This window comes from Micropterus dolomieu, linkage group LG01 (assembly GCF_021292245.1).
Source record: "Micropterus dolomieu isolate WLL.071019.BEF.003 ecotype Adirondacks linkage group LG01, ASM2129224v1, whole genome shotgun sequence".
Taxonomy (NCBI): Eukaryota; Metazoa; Chordata; class Actinopteri; order Centrarchiformes; family Centrarchidae; genus Micropterus; species Micropterus dolomieu.
Genome location: NC_060150.1, coordinates 50,810,282 through 50,828,996, shown reverse-complemented (window position 1 = coordinate 50,828,996; position 18,715 = coordinate 50,810,282). Strand labels below are relative to the sequence as shown.

At 40.8% G+C, this 18,715-nt stretch overlaps 1 protein-coding gene and 1 long non-coding RNA gene across 4 annotated transcripts in view; one reads left to right on the top strand and one right to left on the bottom strand.

Annotated features, from left to right (window-relative positions):
* p2rx3b (purinergic receptor P2X, ligand-gated ion channel, 3b) overlaps positions 1-18,715 on the top strand; it is a 77,709-nt gene that overhangs the window by 41,318 nt on the left and 17,676 nt on the right. For all 3 annotated transcript variants that reach the window (XM_046046018.1, XM_046046012.1, XM_046046004.1), the window contains exons 4-7: positions 1,842-1,911; positions 4,657-4,750; positions 5,135-5,212; positions 5,318-5,459. In XM_046046018.1, coding sequence (XP_045901974.1) covers positions 1,842-1,911; positions 4,657-4,750; positions 5,135-5,212; positions 5,318-5,459 — 384 coding nt within the window. The remainder of the gene's footprint in view (positions 1-1,841; positions 1,912-4,656; positions 4,751-5,134; positions 5,213-5,317; positions 5,460-18,715) is intronic.
* On the bottom strand, positions 16,809-18,664 carry LOC123968984. The gene is made up of 2 exons (XR_006824592.1): positions 18,614-18,664; positions 16,809-17,045 (listed from the first exon to the last, which is right to left on the bottom strand). It is a non-coding gene; the product is annotated as an uncharacterized LOC123968984 (long non-coding RNA).

Here is an 18,715-nt window from a genome sequence, read left to right as displayed (position 1 = left end):
TCAAGCCACTCTTGAACAATACACGACGTCAGAAGCGTCTCGCCTGGGCTAAAGACAAAAAGGACTGGACTGCTGCTGAGTGGTCCAAAGTTATGTTCCCTGATGAAAGTAAATTTTGCATTTCCTTTGGAAATCAAGGTCCCAGAGTCTGTAGGAAGAGAGGAGAGGCACTTCCACGTTGCTTGAAGTCCAGTGTAAAGTTTCCACAGTCAGTGATGGTTTGGGGTGCCATGTCATCTGCTGGTGTTGGTCCACTGTGTTTTCTGAGGTCCAAGGTCAACGCAGCCGTCTACCAGGAAGTTTTAGAGCACTTCATGCTTCCTGCTGCTGACCAACTTTATGGAGATGCAGATTTCATTTTCCAACAGGACTTGGCACCTGCACACAGTGCCAAAGCTGCCAGTACCTGGTTTAAGGACCATGGTATCCCTGTTCTTAATTGGCCAGCAAACTTGCCTGACCTTAACCCTATAGAAAATCTATGGGGTATTGTGAAGAGGAAGATGCAATACGCCAGACCCAACAACGCAGAAGAGCTGAAGGCCACTATCAGAGCAACCTGGGCTCTCATAACACCTGAGCAGTGCCACAGACTGATCGACTCCATGTCACGCCGCGTTGCTGCAGTAATTTAGGCAAAAGGAGCCCCAACTAAGTATTGAGTGCTGTACACGCTCATACTTTTCATGTTCATACTTTTCAGTTGGCCAACGTTTCTAAAAATGTATTGGTTTATGTATTGGTCTTAAATAATATTCTAATTTTCGGAGATACTGAATTTGGGATTTTCATTAGTTGTCAGTTTTAATCATCACAATTAAATGAAATAAACATTTGAAATATATCAGTCTGTGTGTAATGAATGAATATAATATCCAAGTTTCACTTTTTGAATGGAATTACTGAAATAAACCAACTTTTTGATATTCTAATTATATGTGTATATACTGTCCATATCAATATATATATGATATGGACAATATGAGATATATATATATATATATAAGTTCAGCTGTAATATGATTCAGACTTCATTCAATATATTCTGACTTCATTGTGTGTGTGTGTGTGTATTATCTCATATTACAGTTAAACAGTACAGTAAAATGTACATTACCTTGACTCATATTTATTCAGCACTGCCTAGTTTGATCCGAATTTCGTGAGTCTGCTGCATTGCACTGAATGCAGGTCCAGACCTACAACCAATCAGAGAAGTGAAACTTGTGACTTTTAAAATCTAGACCAATGGCTCTCCACTAGTGATGTGCGGATCGATACTAAAGTATCGATATTTCTGATACCAACGTTTCCTGCTCTAGGATCGATACTCATATAAAAGGATCGATATCTAAACTCAGTAATTTGGAGTTAGTGTGTGTTTTATCATAAATATCTTACTGTCACCAGGATGCTCTAATTATACTCGGTAGATAGGAACTACTTTTCCTTCCGCCTGTCAAAGTCATGCTTGTGCTACAGCTCTGTGATGGAGCTTCTTTGAAGTGAGTCGCTGCAGCCGTTTACATTTCCCGCGATTGAATACTGACTCTGGCTGACTGTAGAAACAGTCACGTCTGGCTGTGTTTTAGCTGTGAAGGTAATAATGACATTGATAATGTCATTTTCTGATCTCCAACAACTCCTGAAAAAAACATATTTTAATCTCTTTAGCAGCTGCTAAATGCTCCACTATGTTCACCAGCTTCTCGCTAACTTTGTCTGTCTGCCTGCCGAGAAACCATGAACTTAAAGACAGTAAAAATGGTTAGGGTTGATGCAGCTTTAATCTGTGTGTGTGTGTGTGTGTGTGTGTGTGTGTATGATTTTGTGTTACCCAGAGTGAGAAAAAGTATAATTGTGCCAAAGAAAGTGACTGCACAAAGCACCTCAACAAGCCAGGAAGTTATGGTGAGATCTTCTCTCTGTCTTTTTCTTTTCCTTTCTACTTTAAAGTATTTGATGAAAACAGTTTTATAATTAGAGGTCCAAGCAGTGAAGCTGCTGGAGTGTACTGGATCTGTTAAGCTTATTAGGGGTCCAAGCAACGAAGCGTTTTGGCCTATAACTTTTAAACCATAAGTCTCAGAAACAAAAATCTTTTTTTTCGTGGATTCTGTGGGTCCATATGAACCTAAGCCACACCCAGTTGCACCTGGACATATTTTGACAAATCAGTTTTTTTTATTTGAGCAATCGCCATCACACGTTTAGAAACAAAAAAGTACTTTTCCCCCCTGGACCAATAAAAAGTACTTAACATTTTTAAACATTTAAGGTCAAAATTACATAAATGCCCATAAATCAAAATTGGCTTCAGTTATTGTAACCAAACTTGTTACAAGTGTTCTGATGCTAGTTCTGAGCGTTTATTAGTCCTTAGATAGTCTGACATTAGGAGGCTCGTAATCGGCTGCGTGGATTCGTACAAAATTTGCATTTTCTTTTTGGTCAGTGTTAGATCAAATGTATAGCCCTACATGAAACCAGCAGAAAAATGTGTGTGTTACAAATACCTAAGTCTGGCAAGTGATGTCATTGCCTCATGTTGTGTGAAGTTGTGTAAAAGGTTACACTTCTGTAATGTATAGTGTCCAGTGGTTGTGCAAATTCTGTGTTTCTTTTAGATCCAAAGGTTGTGAGTTTGAACCCTGCTAAGGCAGTACTCAATAAAGTTGTATGTTAAAAAAAAATGCACTCTCTCTTCCTCTGTTTTTAGTCAACTCAAATCTTTAGCTTTCATTCACAGTTCAAAACTGCCTTTATCTCACAAAAACAACATTGTTTGAGTGAAACTGTTTCAACATTTTCTTCAGCATGTTCAATTAATTGTAAAAAATTTGGTTAGGATTGGCAAAGAGGAGTTGTTTATAAGCACAAACTCTCATCTCCATCTATATTGCAGTAAAAATTTTACCATAGTTCCTAGAGAGCTTTTTCAACACATCTGTGGATGTGTGACAAAAATTTGCCTCTATGCCTATGGTCAAGAAGTGAGTCAAAAGTGACATTTAGTGGCCCACTATTATTATAATTTAATCATTTGTAAAAAAACAAAACAATACACCTGAAACCAACATTTGATTTAACTAATGCATGTTGTGTGTTTTCATTCTTCTTCTTCTTCTTTCTCATTGGGGTCATATTAATTTGAAGGTTGCCTATTGTGACCCTGTGGACATTTTTTATTTTTCTCTGCCAAAAAAAATAAGACCTAGAAACACAAATATTGGCAGGTGGGTTCCAAATTCCACCTACAACTCAAGCACACACAATGACACTCAAGGTGATGCTAATAATAATAATAATAATAATAATCAAGTTTACATATTCAGTTATCTCAAAGTGCTGGGCCTAGAGTCAAAATCTCTCAAGACATCTGCATCTGGGCCCGTATTTATCAAGCTTCTCAGAATTACTCATAAGAACACTGCTAAAAACTGACTTAAGAGTAAAAAAATTCTTGGCTCAAAGCTGTGCTTAAAAGTTAGTTATCATGCATCATAGTCCTAATTTGAGTGAAGTGTAGTACTAAATCTTAAGTGTCAGTCTTAGTGCTGATTTACGACACTTTGCTGTGCTGCAAAAAGGATTTTGGATGACGACCAAAGGACCAATCACTGAAGAGATTTCCTTATTTAAGAATATTCTAGATTCTTAATTTTCAAGATAATAAATTATGATATAGGCCTACACATTAATAAATGAAATATAAAAAAGTGTATCCTTATATGAGCTCCATCAAATGCGCCTAGTACTCCTGTATTGCCGGCAATATGAATTGAGTTTGCTTCTGTCGGATTATGGGGGGTGTTGTTGGGAAGTCGATGAAACGCCTAAGTGCCATAATTCTTTCCATGACTATTTGGCTTATTGATGGTTGTGTCGGCCAAAATCATCAGCATTGCTGCGTTTGTCCTGTGGCAAATAAATGAAGCGTCATCACCACCTTCGCTTTAACTGAAAAAGCATTACTGCAACCTAGTCCAACCTAGTCTAATTAAGTGTCTGTCGTCAAATAATTCAGAAACAATATTCCCCTCCTGAAAGATGCATGTCTCTATCTCCACAGGGCCATCACAAGCCCTACTGGCAGCTCCTAACCACTTGAGAGACCTCTCGAGCTGTCTTAAATAACTGGGAGTAAGAGTGATTCTTAGCTTTAAGAAATTTGATAACTTGCTTTTATTCTTAAGTTTAAATGTACGAGTAAATTTCATGAATTCTAAGCACTTAAGACTAAAGTGTCACTTTGAGAAAAATCCTGTTTTTGATATTTCGCCAGAAACTGCTAGACCAATCATCCCAAAATTTTAAGGTCATAAACTCTATAAGCTACATCAAATACCTCAACATAGCATCAGCGAACAACAATGACCACAATAAATTATTGGAAAGAACACAGAGTTTGTCTATTAATAGTTTATTTGTGTTTACCATTTTTACTATTGCTTTACTATTATTAATGTATATTGTCTGCTATGTATCAGAAGGAAGTTACAAAATCAATTTCTACCTATCTATCTTGTACCTTGTACTTGTACCTTGTTATTACGCTAATGCATACAGTGTATGTGTTGAATTAATACTTCAGAACTGGTATTCACTTATTTTTGCTTTTCCAGTTTGCATATAAGCTTTTCTTTTCCTGCTCAGGAATTCTTACAGGGAAATGTGTTCCTTTCAACACCACAGTCAACAGATGTGAGATAAAAGGATGGTGTCCTGCCGAAATCGACACCATCAAGACGTAAGACAATCCTGGAAAGTGATGGAGAGCTTTTTACAAGGCTTTACAATCACTGTTCTGTACTGTTATACTAATGTCAGACACATCTCTGTTGGGGCAGCTCACTTAGTCACTAACCTAGTAATATTTATCATGCAGATAGTTTAAGTTTTCTTTGTCTGGCTTTTGAGATAATCGAGAAGGCAGGCCTTCACCACACTACAGTGGATTTAAACTGAATTGTATCCATTGGTAGAAATCTGAGCCTTGACACACTGTAATAAGCAAAGACAACTTTGTGTGCTGACTTTGTGCGGCTGAAGAAAAATAACACATTTAAACACAATACTGTTTGTGTGTTGGTCTTTTCTGTTGTTCTGTGCCCCCCCTTCCCCTCTCTGTCAGTACGCCAATGATGGAAGTTGAGAATTTTACCATTTTCATTAAGAATAGCATCCGCTTCCCAACCTTCAACTACACCAAGTATGACAACTATAATTCTAAATATGATGATGATGATGATGATGATGATGATGATGATGATGAAGTCTGACATGTTGAAATGATGATATGTGTCTATGTGTGCAGAGGAAACTTCCTTCCTACCATCACTGATGATTACATCAAAAAATGTAACTTTGACATGGTCAACAACACCTACTGCCCCATCTTCAGAGTGGGAGATGTCGTCCGCTACGCACAGCAGAACTTCACTAAACTGGCAGACAAGGTAGAGTCAAGAGATACTTTTAAGGTTTTGGGGGCAAGTTCAAGTCATGTCTTTGTAAGAAAATTCAAAAGTCAAGGCAGATGATTTTCTGGTCTTTCAGTACTGGGAGACAGTGGCTGTGCCTCAGGAGGTAGCGTGTGTGTGTGAATGTATTAGTTTCTGTTTCTGATAAGTAGTTGGCGTTCTGTCATCAGTGTATGAATGTGTGTGAATGGGTGAATGTGAAATGCAGTGTAAAGCTCATTGGTCAAAAGATTATAAAGGCACTATACAAGTACAGTCCATTTAGCATTAGAAACCATTACAAATGTTTGTTAAATGTTTGTTAAATAATTGACATCATTCCTGTGCATAGGTCTAACAACTAAACACCTAAAGGTCTGTTTCCTGAACCGAACCAATGCGACAATACTACATTGTTTCAATTTTCCAACTGGTCCTGTTTGCGTTCAAACATCAAATGGTCCTGAAACTGTAAACAAAAGCCATGTGGTGGAAATTATTGGTCAGTAGGTACAGTAGGTGGGTTGAAATGGAAATTAAACCTTAAGTGAGTCTTCTGAAATAAAAGGGTCAGACAGACATACAGAGTGCAAACAAAAGTCTGCAGAATGTAAGACAAAGAGCCAGTGAAGAAACAGGTGACTTTATACTGTAAGGATATTACGCAGCTGTCTTAGGGAGGAAGGGAGTAGGAACCAACTGTCCTGAGATGAAGGCCTGTCAAGGACAGTCAGATAAGGAAACCCTCTAAGGAGCTACTTTCCCATGGGAAACTTAACCTAACTGCAACATAATAGTGAAACATAGGTCCATAATAATGTAGCAAAAGGGTAAAACAGTAAACATATATATGGCCTTTCTCATTTCCCGAATTTCTGGACTCCTGGATCCTCGACTCCTTGCGGCACATCTTAGTCCCTCCCACCCAAGATTTGAGGAAACAGGCATTTAACGAAATGAGATGTCCCCCACCACCGACTCATTATTTATCAGATTTAGAGACCAGCACCTGTATGGGCATTTTACCACACCTCCACTGGTCCCTGGAGATTTCCAGGTGATTTCTTTATTGTGTTATATTGATGAGTGTTTTCTTTAACGATTTTACTTTGATGATTAGAGAGGCTGCTGTCAGTCATTTAAACATTTCCATCCATGTAGTAATATCACAGAAAATAGGCTATCATGAGACAAAACAAAAAACCTGCAGTAATAAACTTGACAGGGCAAACAGAGGAAACAGAATTAAACTTTCTTGCTTCTATAATCCACATTTAGACACTCAGACAGCGCTCAGGATTGATTAGGAGGACGGCTGCTTTACTCCAAATACTCTCACTGTATGAACCTGGACTGTGTGTGAGACCTTTTGGATGTGTAGAAGAAAACAAAACATGAATTAACATTAGATCCTGACCGATCCTGTCGGCATGTTGGGAGATTTTTAATTATTAAAGGCTCAGTGTGTAAGTTTTAGTGACATCTAGTGGTGAGGGTTGTGAATTGCAACCCCTCTCCCCTATCCAAGCGAGTTGTATAGCTACAGTGCCTGAGACAGGACAAAAGATGTCCTCTGTGAGATAGCAGAGAGTTGCCATTCAAGAAATCAGGTTTCTTTAGATAGATATATTAAGAAATTACATTTACTTAAAGGGGCTATATGTAAATTTTTGATTTTAATAAATCAAATAGTCATTGCCTTATTGTCAGTGGGCTCAAAACTCACTTAGAAATGAAGCAGACGCCTGTTTTCTCCATTGCTCAGCCACTATTCTGCTTTTAATGTGAGGACTCCGGGTTGGATTCAGCCCTGTGCGCGCTCCTCTCGTACTACAGCGACAACACGGCAGCCAACGACATGCAGTTCACTAACACCATAAAACAACCGGGGCTCACAGCAAAACACAGGCTCCATGTAAGGATACAAAACAACAATAAAGGTTTACGTGCTGAAGCCCATCAGACCAAACAGGTTCAGATGATGTCGAGCAAGAACAAAGTGAGCATTAGTAAAGCTGGAGAAACACAAAGAAAGTCATGTTAGCTCACCGGCTAACACCGAGCAGTTGCTAATGGTGCAAAGTTGTATCGCTTTCCACATTACTTCACCAACTTGCGACCCATGTTACTTTCCTGTGTACCACAGATATTATGTCAAAGTGTCAAAGCCTGCAAGAAATGATGTAACGGTAAAAAGCAAATGTGGAACGATTTGTTTACTATCCCATAGTGATGCAGCCAGGAGCAGCCAGCTAACGCTACATTAGCTCGGACCTGCCGCTGTTTCGGTTTGTTCTTACCAATGCTCAGGTACACAGCTTCTCCATCTCTCCGTCGCTGTAACTAACATGACCCACATAATATAAAACCCAGAGGAAGAGCCATCCGCTGACACTACAGTAAATTTACTTACTGCGGTCTTATTATTATAAAGTGTGACACAATCTTGTTATAATATTCAGTCCAGCTCACTAACCGTTTTATTATCATCCAATACTTTTAGCTGTGCTGACATTGCTGAGCCTCCGGTGAAAGATACACAGATAATAAAGATAGTTACTGAAAGCAGCAGGCGAGCTAATGATGTAGCACGTTGGCTAAATGCAGTAAATGTACCGTGATCATGTAACGAGCATGGATTAGTTCAACCTGCAGCTGATAAAACTATTACTGTAACGTTGCAGTAGGGGTTTACCTGAATTTCCAGCATGTTGTGTGAAGCTGTCTCCCTGCCTGTCTATAGCTGCTGTCACTCTGCCTTTTTTCCGGGAGGATTGTGCCGATATGCAGCTCGCTGCGCTGAATGAAGTAACGTTACAAAGCTGGTGTTGATCTGCCTCTGAGACGGGAACGTTGAAATAACAGAGCCTGAACATGTCTGGAGAAAAGCCACAGCCTGCATGCAGGTGTTTCTGCATTTATTGCAGGATTTCTGTATGAAAGCGGTTGTGTTTCGAGCACGCGTACGAGCACACGCCTGGTTGCAATCTTAAAACCACACCGCTAGTGGCTGCTGGAAACTCCATAATGCCCCTTTAATTATTAAGTAAAAACATTTGTTTTTTATGAATATTATTGTTATTTGTTCATTAATAAACAACAGCCATATCAAGAAATGAAGTGCTTCATGATGTCTCATTCTCCTGTAATACAGTATTTTACAACTTGCGAGGGTGGGCTCATCTGGACTAACATACCACAGAAAATGAGATCTCACACCTCAGAAACACTGTAACATCTAGTGCATCAAGTACACCACTGACAGATAACAGGAAAAAGTAAGCCTCACTGTTTCTGCACCAGTCCATTATGAACACCATAATACATGAAGTTTACAAAGGCATTGACAGGTGATGTTCAAGGCTCCTCTGGCTTTGCTTAATTAATTAGATAAGCAATTGACCCTTCGCTAAGCCACGCCCACCTTAGTTACTGTTGCGAAGTCTGACAAACTGTGGCCGCTGCCACTGTCTATTACCGCACTCCCTGGAGAAATATTAACAAATTTGTTGGAAAAAGCAATCTCAAAAAGAAGCAGACAGTGAATACATTTTAATTTGTATTCAGGCTCTCAAACTGACTTAAACGGACGTGAAGAAAATGAAAGATGTAAAGCTAAAGCCTAACGATCACACAGTAGGCCTACAAGTGAACCACTGCATCCCCCGACGATTGAGACAAAAGACAACGATATTAAGGATCAACACTGTACACCTACCTTTAAAGCTGGGTAGGCCTCTATTCATTATTACAATTGTTAAAAAGCAGAACAGTGGGGATTTATAACATTATATTCAGTAGGAAGTTGCCTAGCTAGGCTAACTAACATTACAATAGGAACAACCCACAACCTACATTTTTCTGGATTTATTTTAGGTTTTGGAAAGAGAATAAATCGTACTTTTCCTTTCAACCTCTCTGGGTAGCTGCTGTGACTATTACAAGTTCCCCAGGAACGGTAGTTACGTACTATAATTTGAGATTCTATGAGTATAGGCGCAGCCCTCTAAGGCTATTGGGTTTACCTCTCCTCACGCCTGCGCGGCACTGAGAAAAGTTGTCTACGCCCACCCACAGCGTGGGCTTCTCCTACGTCCGCACCTTGTATACAACTGTGAAACCTGGCCTTCGGCTCCCAAAATGCCTTTTCTTCAGCACTGAGAACCAAGGTCCAGTGAGGCCTTCAACTTATAGGGCTGCGCCTATACTCATAGAATCTGGAGTTACAGTACATAAATACAGTTCTATTTCGTATAGGGTTCGCCCTCTAAGGCTATCGCTATTGGCTTAGAGGCGAAGCAGGATAAGTCAACGCCTCACTGGCCCATCCGGTACCACCAAGCACAAAAACCACCTCCCCAAAGCATTAAATGAGCCACCCAGTCACCCGCTGTCTGCGGCATTGGTGTTGGCGTGCGCACAAGCACCGATGGCGTGACAAGGAGGCAGGGGACCGACCCATGTGTAACAGTGGGGGAACTGGATGGGTGGCCCAGCAGCTGTACAGAAGCAGGCGGGGTCATGACAGCAACCACATCAGCTCCAAACAGAGCAGGGCCAGCTCGAGCAGCGGCCGACCCCCCCACCGTCCCGCACACTCACAAGGGAAAATCACTCAGCCAAAACACTCAGTACTGAGTGAGTCAGTGAGAAACAGGAGACATCCCACAGGTAGAAGCGGAATAAAGAGCATGGGGACGACCAGGGAGCCGCCGTGCAGATGGACGAGACACCTCTCGTGGAGTGTTCCCTGATGCCATCCGAAGGGGACTCACCGGCTGACATATAGGCCTGTGAAATAGCCTCGCACAGCCAGTGAGACAGGCGCCGCGTCGACAGAGGAAGTCCCTTGGACTGCTCCCAGTAGTGCATAAACAGGCGCTGCGAATGGCACCAGGCGGCCGTGCGCGGCAAGTAACAGCGCACGCACTGGGAAGAGGAGGTGGGATGTAGCGTTGTCCTCAGACCCATGGGGGGGAGGAAAGAAGCCCGAGAGAGTAATCACCCACGACTGAAAGAGCTGGAGCTGTCTCTAAGGCTCAAAAGGGGCTTGGATTAGCGTGCGTAAAACCAGCGCCAAATCCCACTGTGGAACAACAGGCCTTTTCAGGAAACGCTTCACCAGGGGGTGAGCAAATACTGTCCTGACACTATAACCCTTGTGACGGGACAAGATGGCGGCAGCGTAGGTTTTAACTGTGCTGAGCGTCAGACCCCTATCCATGAGCAGGTTCCACCGGTTCCAACCCCTGGTTCAAACACCAGTTTTGCAAAGCCGACAACTTGGACGAGTAAGAGGACTGAGTAGAGGCGGCTCTCGACCCCTGGATGGTGCCAACCACCTCACGGGAGAGACCTAGATCCTCCAGGCGTTGCCTCTCTGTGGCCGGACCCAGAGGGGCTGAAGAAGAAGCGGACAACTCCTGATTGCGCCCCACGCCTGAGAGAGGGCATGCCCCCTCCAGGGGAGTTTCCACGGCTGTCTTGCCAGCAACCGCTGGAGGCAGGGAAACCAGGACGCACTTGTGCGCTCCGGAACTACCAGAATCACTGCCAAGGCTTAAAACTGTATGCGGTCTAGAAGGTGCGGGATCAGCCAAACCGGTGGAAAAGCATATAGCAGCCGGGGAGGCTACAGGGGGTGCGAGAAGGCGTCAACCCCAGCAGGGGGACGTCCCGCAGGCTCAGTGAAACCCACAGGGCACACTGAGCGTTTTCCCAGTTGGCAAACAGATCCACCTCTGCCACACTGAACCAGAGCCAGATCTGGGCCACCAGAGCCAGATCTGGGCCACCAGATCGGGATGGAGGCGCCACTCGTCTGGGCGAGGGCCCCCCATGGACATGATGTCCACCCCTCTGTTCAACACGCTAGGGATGTACTCCACTCTGATGGAGAGCAGATGAGTGTGCATGTGTCCACGTAGCTCTTTCAGCCTCCACAACCACCAAAAAACCTCCGGGCTGGAGACTAAGCAGCAGTTGTGTTGCAGAGGACAATGTCTGGCAATAATTTAACATTCAATCATTCTCACAGTGATGTGTGTCAGTGGGTACTCTGCTCGCTGTCTCTATCCCTGTTAGTGGAGCGCGCCTAAACAGAATCTCAAATGGGCTCAAACCTTGACCTGGTTCTTACCCTCGTTCTCATGTACATCAACACCACCGGCAATGCCTTTGTTTAAAATCAGAATCAGATCAAATATACTGTTACAGATGTACACATTACACATCTTGGAAAAGAAATAATAATAGAAGTTGGTAGGTAAAGAATATATAAAAACAAAACACAAACAATATGTATACGCATATATATAGTTTTTGTTTTTGTGTTATATATGGAGAGGGTAGGTTAGGAGTATGGATATGAACAATATTTACATTATTAACAGAATTGTGATGAACAGTGAGTAAATAGAAGCAGAACTGCAGCAGAGAATATTGCATGTTGATTATGAACAGATTATTGAACAGAATCTGAAGTATTGCACTACAATGACAACTAATAATAATAACAACAACTAACTCTGTGTGTCAGACACTTTGAGGGAGGAGTTAAAGAGTCTGATGGCCATAGGCAGGAATTTCACAAACCAGGGCTTTTGCTAAAACCGCACTTGTCTTGTATTGAACTTTGAAAAACCTCACTCCATTTGGAAAACAGATCGACTATCATCAACAGTAAAAACATCCCTCATCAGGTGGTCAAATGGTTTATCTGGTGAAAGACTCACGTTATTGTATTTGAGTGCTTTTTTTGTGTTTTTTTGTGTTGTACTTTTTGAAGTAGTTTTTTAAATCTGTAATTTTACTTTTTCTTAAGAATGTTTCTTTAAATTATTGTACTGAATTTTCAATCACATCCATTACTGAATAAAAAAAAGTGCAAGGAAAAACTCACGACCACTTTGGCTTTATCATGATTCAGTGTAAGCTGTAATGCTATATTAAGTTACTGCTAATGCAAACTGAACATTTCCTACTGCTGCAGCTTCACATTAAAAGCATTTAACTGGCAAAACACAAGTTGACTTTTATTTTGAAGTAGTCACAGGAAATGCAATCTGTTTGTAAGTGCTGACCACTGTCTTGTAGACCACTACAATGTGGCTACCAGAGATGGGGACTCAAGTTAGAGACTCGGACTCAAGTCCGACTCAAGTCCGACTTAAGTCGTACACACAGTGACTTCAGACTCGACTTGAGACTCGTCCTCAAAAGACTTCAGACTCGACTTGGACTCGAGGGGCGGGACTCGTGAACAATGAAGTGTCTGATGAGCGTGCTGTTATTCCCTCCCTCTGTTATCTATAACCTGCCTACGTAACACGTAGCATCTGCTGCGTGCGGCCGCACGTGGGAGAGGACAAAAAAACTGCAGCTGCTGAGCCATTTGGCTTTAAAACTTCATACAACAAGACCCAAACATAGAAGCGCTCAACGCAAAATACGTTAGTAACCTGAGGTTAGTAAACACCACCAGCTCAGCATTGGCCATCTAACTTTAGCTTGCTTCTTGCTTCAGCTACGACCTACGGGAGGTTTACTCCGACTGTCATTCGTATTGAAAAGATGAATGAGCGTTTGTTTACTTGCCAAACTTGTGGTAGTCGATTAAAAATCATTTACGTCATGCTGTCTGCCATCACGTTAATTATTACCGTCGGCTAGAAAGAGGTTACAGGTTTATTGTTGATCATGTAACGTTATAGTTTTATAGTTATAACTTTACACTGGTTTTAGAGTGGTGGATGTGTTGACTTACAACAGTTTAAGCTGTCATTGATTGCATTGCGCATTACATGGTTGTGCTCTGTAAGTAAAATATTGCCATGGGGTAAGCAGCAGGCAGGAGCAGACACAGTGAGCTGTTAGATCTGTAGGCCACAGGCTGCACACCTCCACCTTTAGCCAGGTAACCAACTCCTTTCACAAAAGTCAGATCATGGCTGCTCACATAATTATAGAAAATACCAATAACTGCGGACAATAGTTTGTTTAGCAGCCCTGTGCTGTGGTCATTTTCTAGTTAAGTAGGCCTATGTAGAAACCAAAGTAGATTTATCATTATGCATTTAGGCCTACCATGTTTTTAAGGAGTCTTTTCACACTGATATAAGCTAATAAAAAGGTTAATTTTGCGAAAGTTGAAATTATTAAACAGTACTAGAATGGGCATTTCCTTAAGAAAATGCGTGTGAGAGCTGCCAGCTAAGAGACTCAATGATGTGCTGCACACTTGTTCATGTAAATGTAAATGCTCCGTACTTGTATAGCGCCTTTCTAGTCTTTTCGACTTTTCAGCAAACATATGTGTTAAGTTTGGCCCCTTTTTCGTTAACATGCTGTGAGCAGGGTTTTATCCATCAATCTCTGGATCCGTAGCAAGAGCAAGACTTCCACCACTGGACTACTCAGATACGCTGTGAAGGGAAGGCTTTCAAGTTTCTTTGTCAATCATGTCTTATTCTGACTACTTATTAAAAATGGCTCCTAAGCACCAATAGAAGGCATGTTTTGCCAATAAACATATTTTCTGTGATTGCTACTCTGCTGTTGAAGAATAAAATAAATGAACAGCCAAAGAATGGTGTGAAAGACTTAATATCATGTTAACAATGATTGCATTTAGAAAGACTAACAACATAGACTTTTGAAAATAACCACTGAAAGTCAGTAAGTACTCCACATTTTGTTAGCATCAAGTTCAAACAACAGACAGCTCCCTAAACTCGCAAGCTTTAATATATTAATATCGTGACTCAAATCAACATCAGGCACGAGAATTAGTACTCTGAGGACTGTCTCTTTATCTATCTATCAATGCAGCTGTTCTTATCAAATGAAACAGGCACACTCCTGGTTTCAATAGTAAACCACCACAAGAATGACAATTACCAACAAAAGAAAGAAATTAAGCCTCAAGAAATTAAGCTTTTCAGCTGTCATTTGGGCAATTTGAGTTACAGCTTGAGCAGCTGAACACGAAAATATAAAGCACAGGTCTTCACCACAATTAAGGAGAAAGAGAATGCAAGCTGAACAACTTGAGGAGCAAAGAGGCCAAATATTACTACTGGAGTCCACTCAAACCTGGCTGCCGGCTAGCTTTCAATGCAGCCATTTTTATCAAACCACCACAAGAATGACAATTACCAACAAAAAACACCATTTTCAAAGCAGACACATTTAACAAATACATAAATCAAATTGGAATAGGAGGTGCGGCTCCAGAGACTGATCACTAACTAACTGCACCACCAGCCAGCCTGGTTGTAATGATACAATTTGATGTGTTGTTGATATAAAAATGTATTTGCTTCATAAAAAAAGCTTTAAAGCTAACATTTTGGACTTTTTAGTTAGTGCTTGAGTAGCTGAGCATAAAGATATACCTCTTGTGTCCAAACTCCAAACAGGGAGGAAGATACAGCAAGTTAAAGAATTAGTGACAGGGGGAGACCTCAGAATGGGAGATGACTGAGACTTTCCAGTCAATTAAGGATCAGAGATAAAAAACTAAACGTCCACTGAGCAGGATTTTGACATTTTGAGGGAGAAAAGGCATGTGACTACATTTTAGTGCATTTTTTGTGCTTATAGAGATAAATATACGCGACTAGCAGCAGTTCACAAAAAAAAATTCTGGTCTGCAAAATCCTCCTGTCTCCACTCTAAACTGATCACATGACACACTGGTAAAGTCAAAAACACTTCACTTTGGAAGGGCATAGCTCCTAAACTAAACATTTTTTTAGCAAACACCAAATACAACTTTGAAAGATCAACATCTCTTTTGCAACTTACAGCTGAAATTGAGTCTCTAGCTGCACATAATGCCGGAGAACTAAGCTCTTCAATTTGGAAGAGTGGAGTCCCTGCTCCCATAGGAACCCATTATTTTTAAAATGCATAAAAATATTAATATAAAATCAACCATTACAGATATCAGACACACAGGTAATAGCACCCATCTCATGAAGAAGATGTACAATTTGGAGTTGGAACCGAGTTTGTAGGACAAACGGTACAGGACTAGTTAGATGCCAAAAACGGCGGAATAAATAATAATAATAATAAAGAGCGAAGAGAGCTCTCACACTAAATATGGCAATTGAAAGTCCGGTCCACACAATGTCTGCTTACAAAAAAGTTGAGGACCCCTGATGTAGAGGTCAGTTAAGTAGCCTGCTTCCATTGGTGGTTAAAAAAAGGTTTGGTAAGATGCTTTGCTCGGTGCATGACAATGTTGGTTGGCAGTAGCAATCTGCTGGTAACTACTTATTTATTATACTAACGCTTATGATAGCCCATTAAAATTACCACGCGTTTGAATGTAAATAGGGATATGACTTCAAATACAGTCTACTTTTTCCCGTTTTCCCAGTCCAGTGCGGCCCGCCAGAGTCTAATCTGTTCAGCCACAGTTTCGTAATAAGGCGAAAACATTCTCATTCTTCTCATTATAACATTAAATGTCATTGTTTTATGCCATTGATTTGGCAAAGTATCTTTAAAATTAACTAAAATTGAAAGCGCCATTCCTTTGGCTTTGTTCCCTTATCAAATCCAAATTTAATTAAATAAGTATATGTATAAATAACATAAATATGAATAAGTTATTTAAGGAAGTTAAAAAAGTAACGAAGTAACTTTTATACTTGAGTAGATTTTTATACCAGTAATTGTACTTGTACTTAACCCCTTGACGGCTGAATTTATTTACAATAACATAATAAAATTAATAAAATTATTTCTGCTTTCATTTGCTTTCAAGCTGAAATTAAGTGGAAAGTGTTAATTTGTCTATAGAATATAGAAAATATATGAATTCAGGTAGGATGTAGATATGATGCAAATTAGCGACAACAGGCATAAACGAGAAACCAGGGCTTGCAAAAGGTTCCTAGGTTCGTATCGAATATGCACAAACAGGCATTGGGGGAATACATATGTTATCTCAGCTGCAGTCTGAAAGGAATAGGTGTGATGCAAATGGCCAAGGAGGTGGATACATTATTTTTCATCATCTGTGCGAGTGAACACATGCACATAAGACGACCGCTACACCCCGCCTCACGCCCCCCGGCATCGTCCATCCCGATGTTTGAATGTAGTCATCGTCCCAACCCTACTGAATTAGTTTGGACGAGTAGGGAGCAGCATAGTTTTTATGCTGCTCCCTGATAATAGATACCTGCTAATACCTGTTCAGAAAAAAAAGAAAAAAGAACTGGACTCTGATGGTAACTTGTTTTAACAAGCTAGATTAAAGGTAATGCCCTGGCAGTGGCAAATTGTTACGGGTGGTGTGGTGTGGGGACAGAGAGGACCCAAATGCAGCGCTCAGAGCGAAGGAGGTTTATTGAGGGAAAAGGGGTTGAGGGACTGGAGTGGAGGGAGATGTGGATGCCAGGGAAACACTGGCACAGGGAAACCAACGAGACTGGGACCAGGGAGCCGGGGAACACTGGGGCCGAGGAAGCGAGGAGGTGAGGGGGGAACTGGGAGGACGCCGTGGGGGAAGTCCGGGGAGGAGAGGACCAGAGGATGAGCCCAACCGACTGAATGGGGTGAGTGAACCTAGGAGGGAAACAGACAAGGTTAGTGACAGCAAAGACGAAGCACGGGGAAACTGGAAGAAAACACAATACATGCGAGCTTGAATGTAGAGGTGGCACCGGGTATGGAGCAACGACGATCAAGCAAGAATGGTGTGGAGAACCGGGGTTGAAATACAGGCAGAGAACAGAGAAAACCAAGGAAAAAGCAGAAATAACCAGGACACTCACCGTCAGCCGGGCTGCCACCACAACAGCAAATAGCTTTGGTTTAATATTTGATTTGATTACATTAATGTTTAGGTTATAGGTATAGGTTTAGGTAATATTTTATTGCTGCTGTGTGCACGATACACTACTTTAGTATTCATTATTCAATTTTGCGCGTAACAATGCGATTAATCGCGATTAAAAATTTTAATTGTTGCCAAGCACTACTAATATAGTATTACTTTTTTGCTTCATTGTGTTTAAGATTTTATTTTTCAATCAGAGATTATGACCCTGTGTTTGTGTGTGTCCCAGCTGTATCCTGTCTTGCGTCCATCCATTTGGATCTGTTGGACAATCTCTGTGTACCAATGTCCACTTTTGTCCACTGTACTGTTTCTTGTACTGTGATAGCTTAGTATAGAGTTCAGTCTTTCTGTTGATCTTCTGGTTGCGTGCCCTCTCGTCTGTTAAGATGCTTTGAAATTCAGCATATTTACGCCAACGGCAAATACTGCCCTTGTCCAGCTCAGAACATGTCCTTTTTCAATAAACTTTATTTCAGACCGCTGTGACTATAAGCAAAGGTGGAAAGAGTGCAAATATATTCTACTTAAGAAAAATTACAATTACTTTGATGAACCTTTACTTAAGTACAAGTAAAGTTACTGGTATAAAAATCTACTCAAGTAAAAAGTAGTTCATTTAAAATTTACTCATAGTAAACGTTACTTTTTTAACCTATAATAATTGCTATATTACTGTTTAATATTTTCAACTTTCGCAAAATGAACGTTTTTATTAGCTTATATCAGTGTGAACAGAACAACAAAGACATGGTAAAATCCATAATGATAAATCTACATAGGCTCCTACACAGGCCTACTTAACTACAAAATGCTCTCAGACCGCAGCCAAGGATGCAATTCACTGAGGAGTGATGGTTAAAATCTGTAATTGTAACTGTAACTCTGATTGGCATGATATATTAATCACCTGGTTTCGACGCTATTTTGGAGCTGCGCCGTTACTGTGCTAGAGACAGGCGCGCAGGAAGACAGTAATGCAATTACAGTACGTATTGCTTTTTTGCTATAATGCAGTTGTATAATGCATTACTAAAAATAAATTGGTAATATTATAATATTATAATATTATTACTTTCATAATTACAGAGGCTACTGTCAGTTCATCCTGACCGATCCTGTCGAACTGTTGGGAGATTCAAATAATCAATGATGTCATGCGGCTGTACTTCGTGCATAAATGCGCATAGCGTCTTTCTTAATGGGGAGAAGATTCATCCTAATTCACCCATCCACACCCAATCCGCAGAAATAACTGCACTTCACTAGAATGCACCTATGCAGTACATCTTACCATCAGAATAATGCAGCCATTAAATTAAAAGTAGCTCAAAGTAACGCAAATAGGCTTGCGTAAAGCATTACAATTCAGAGACAGAAATATTGTAATATAACT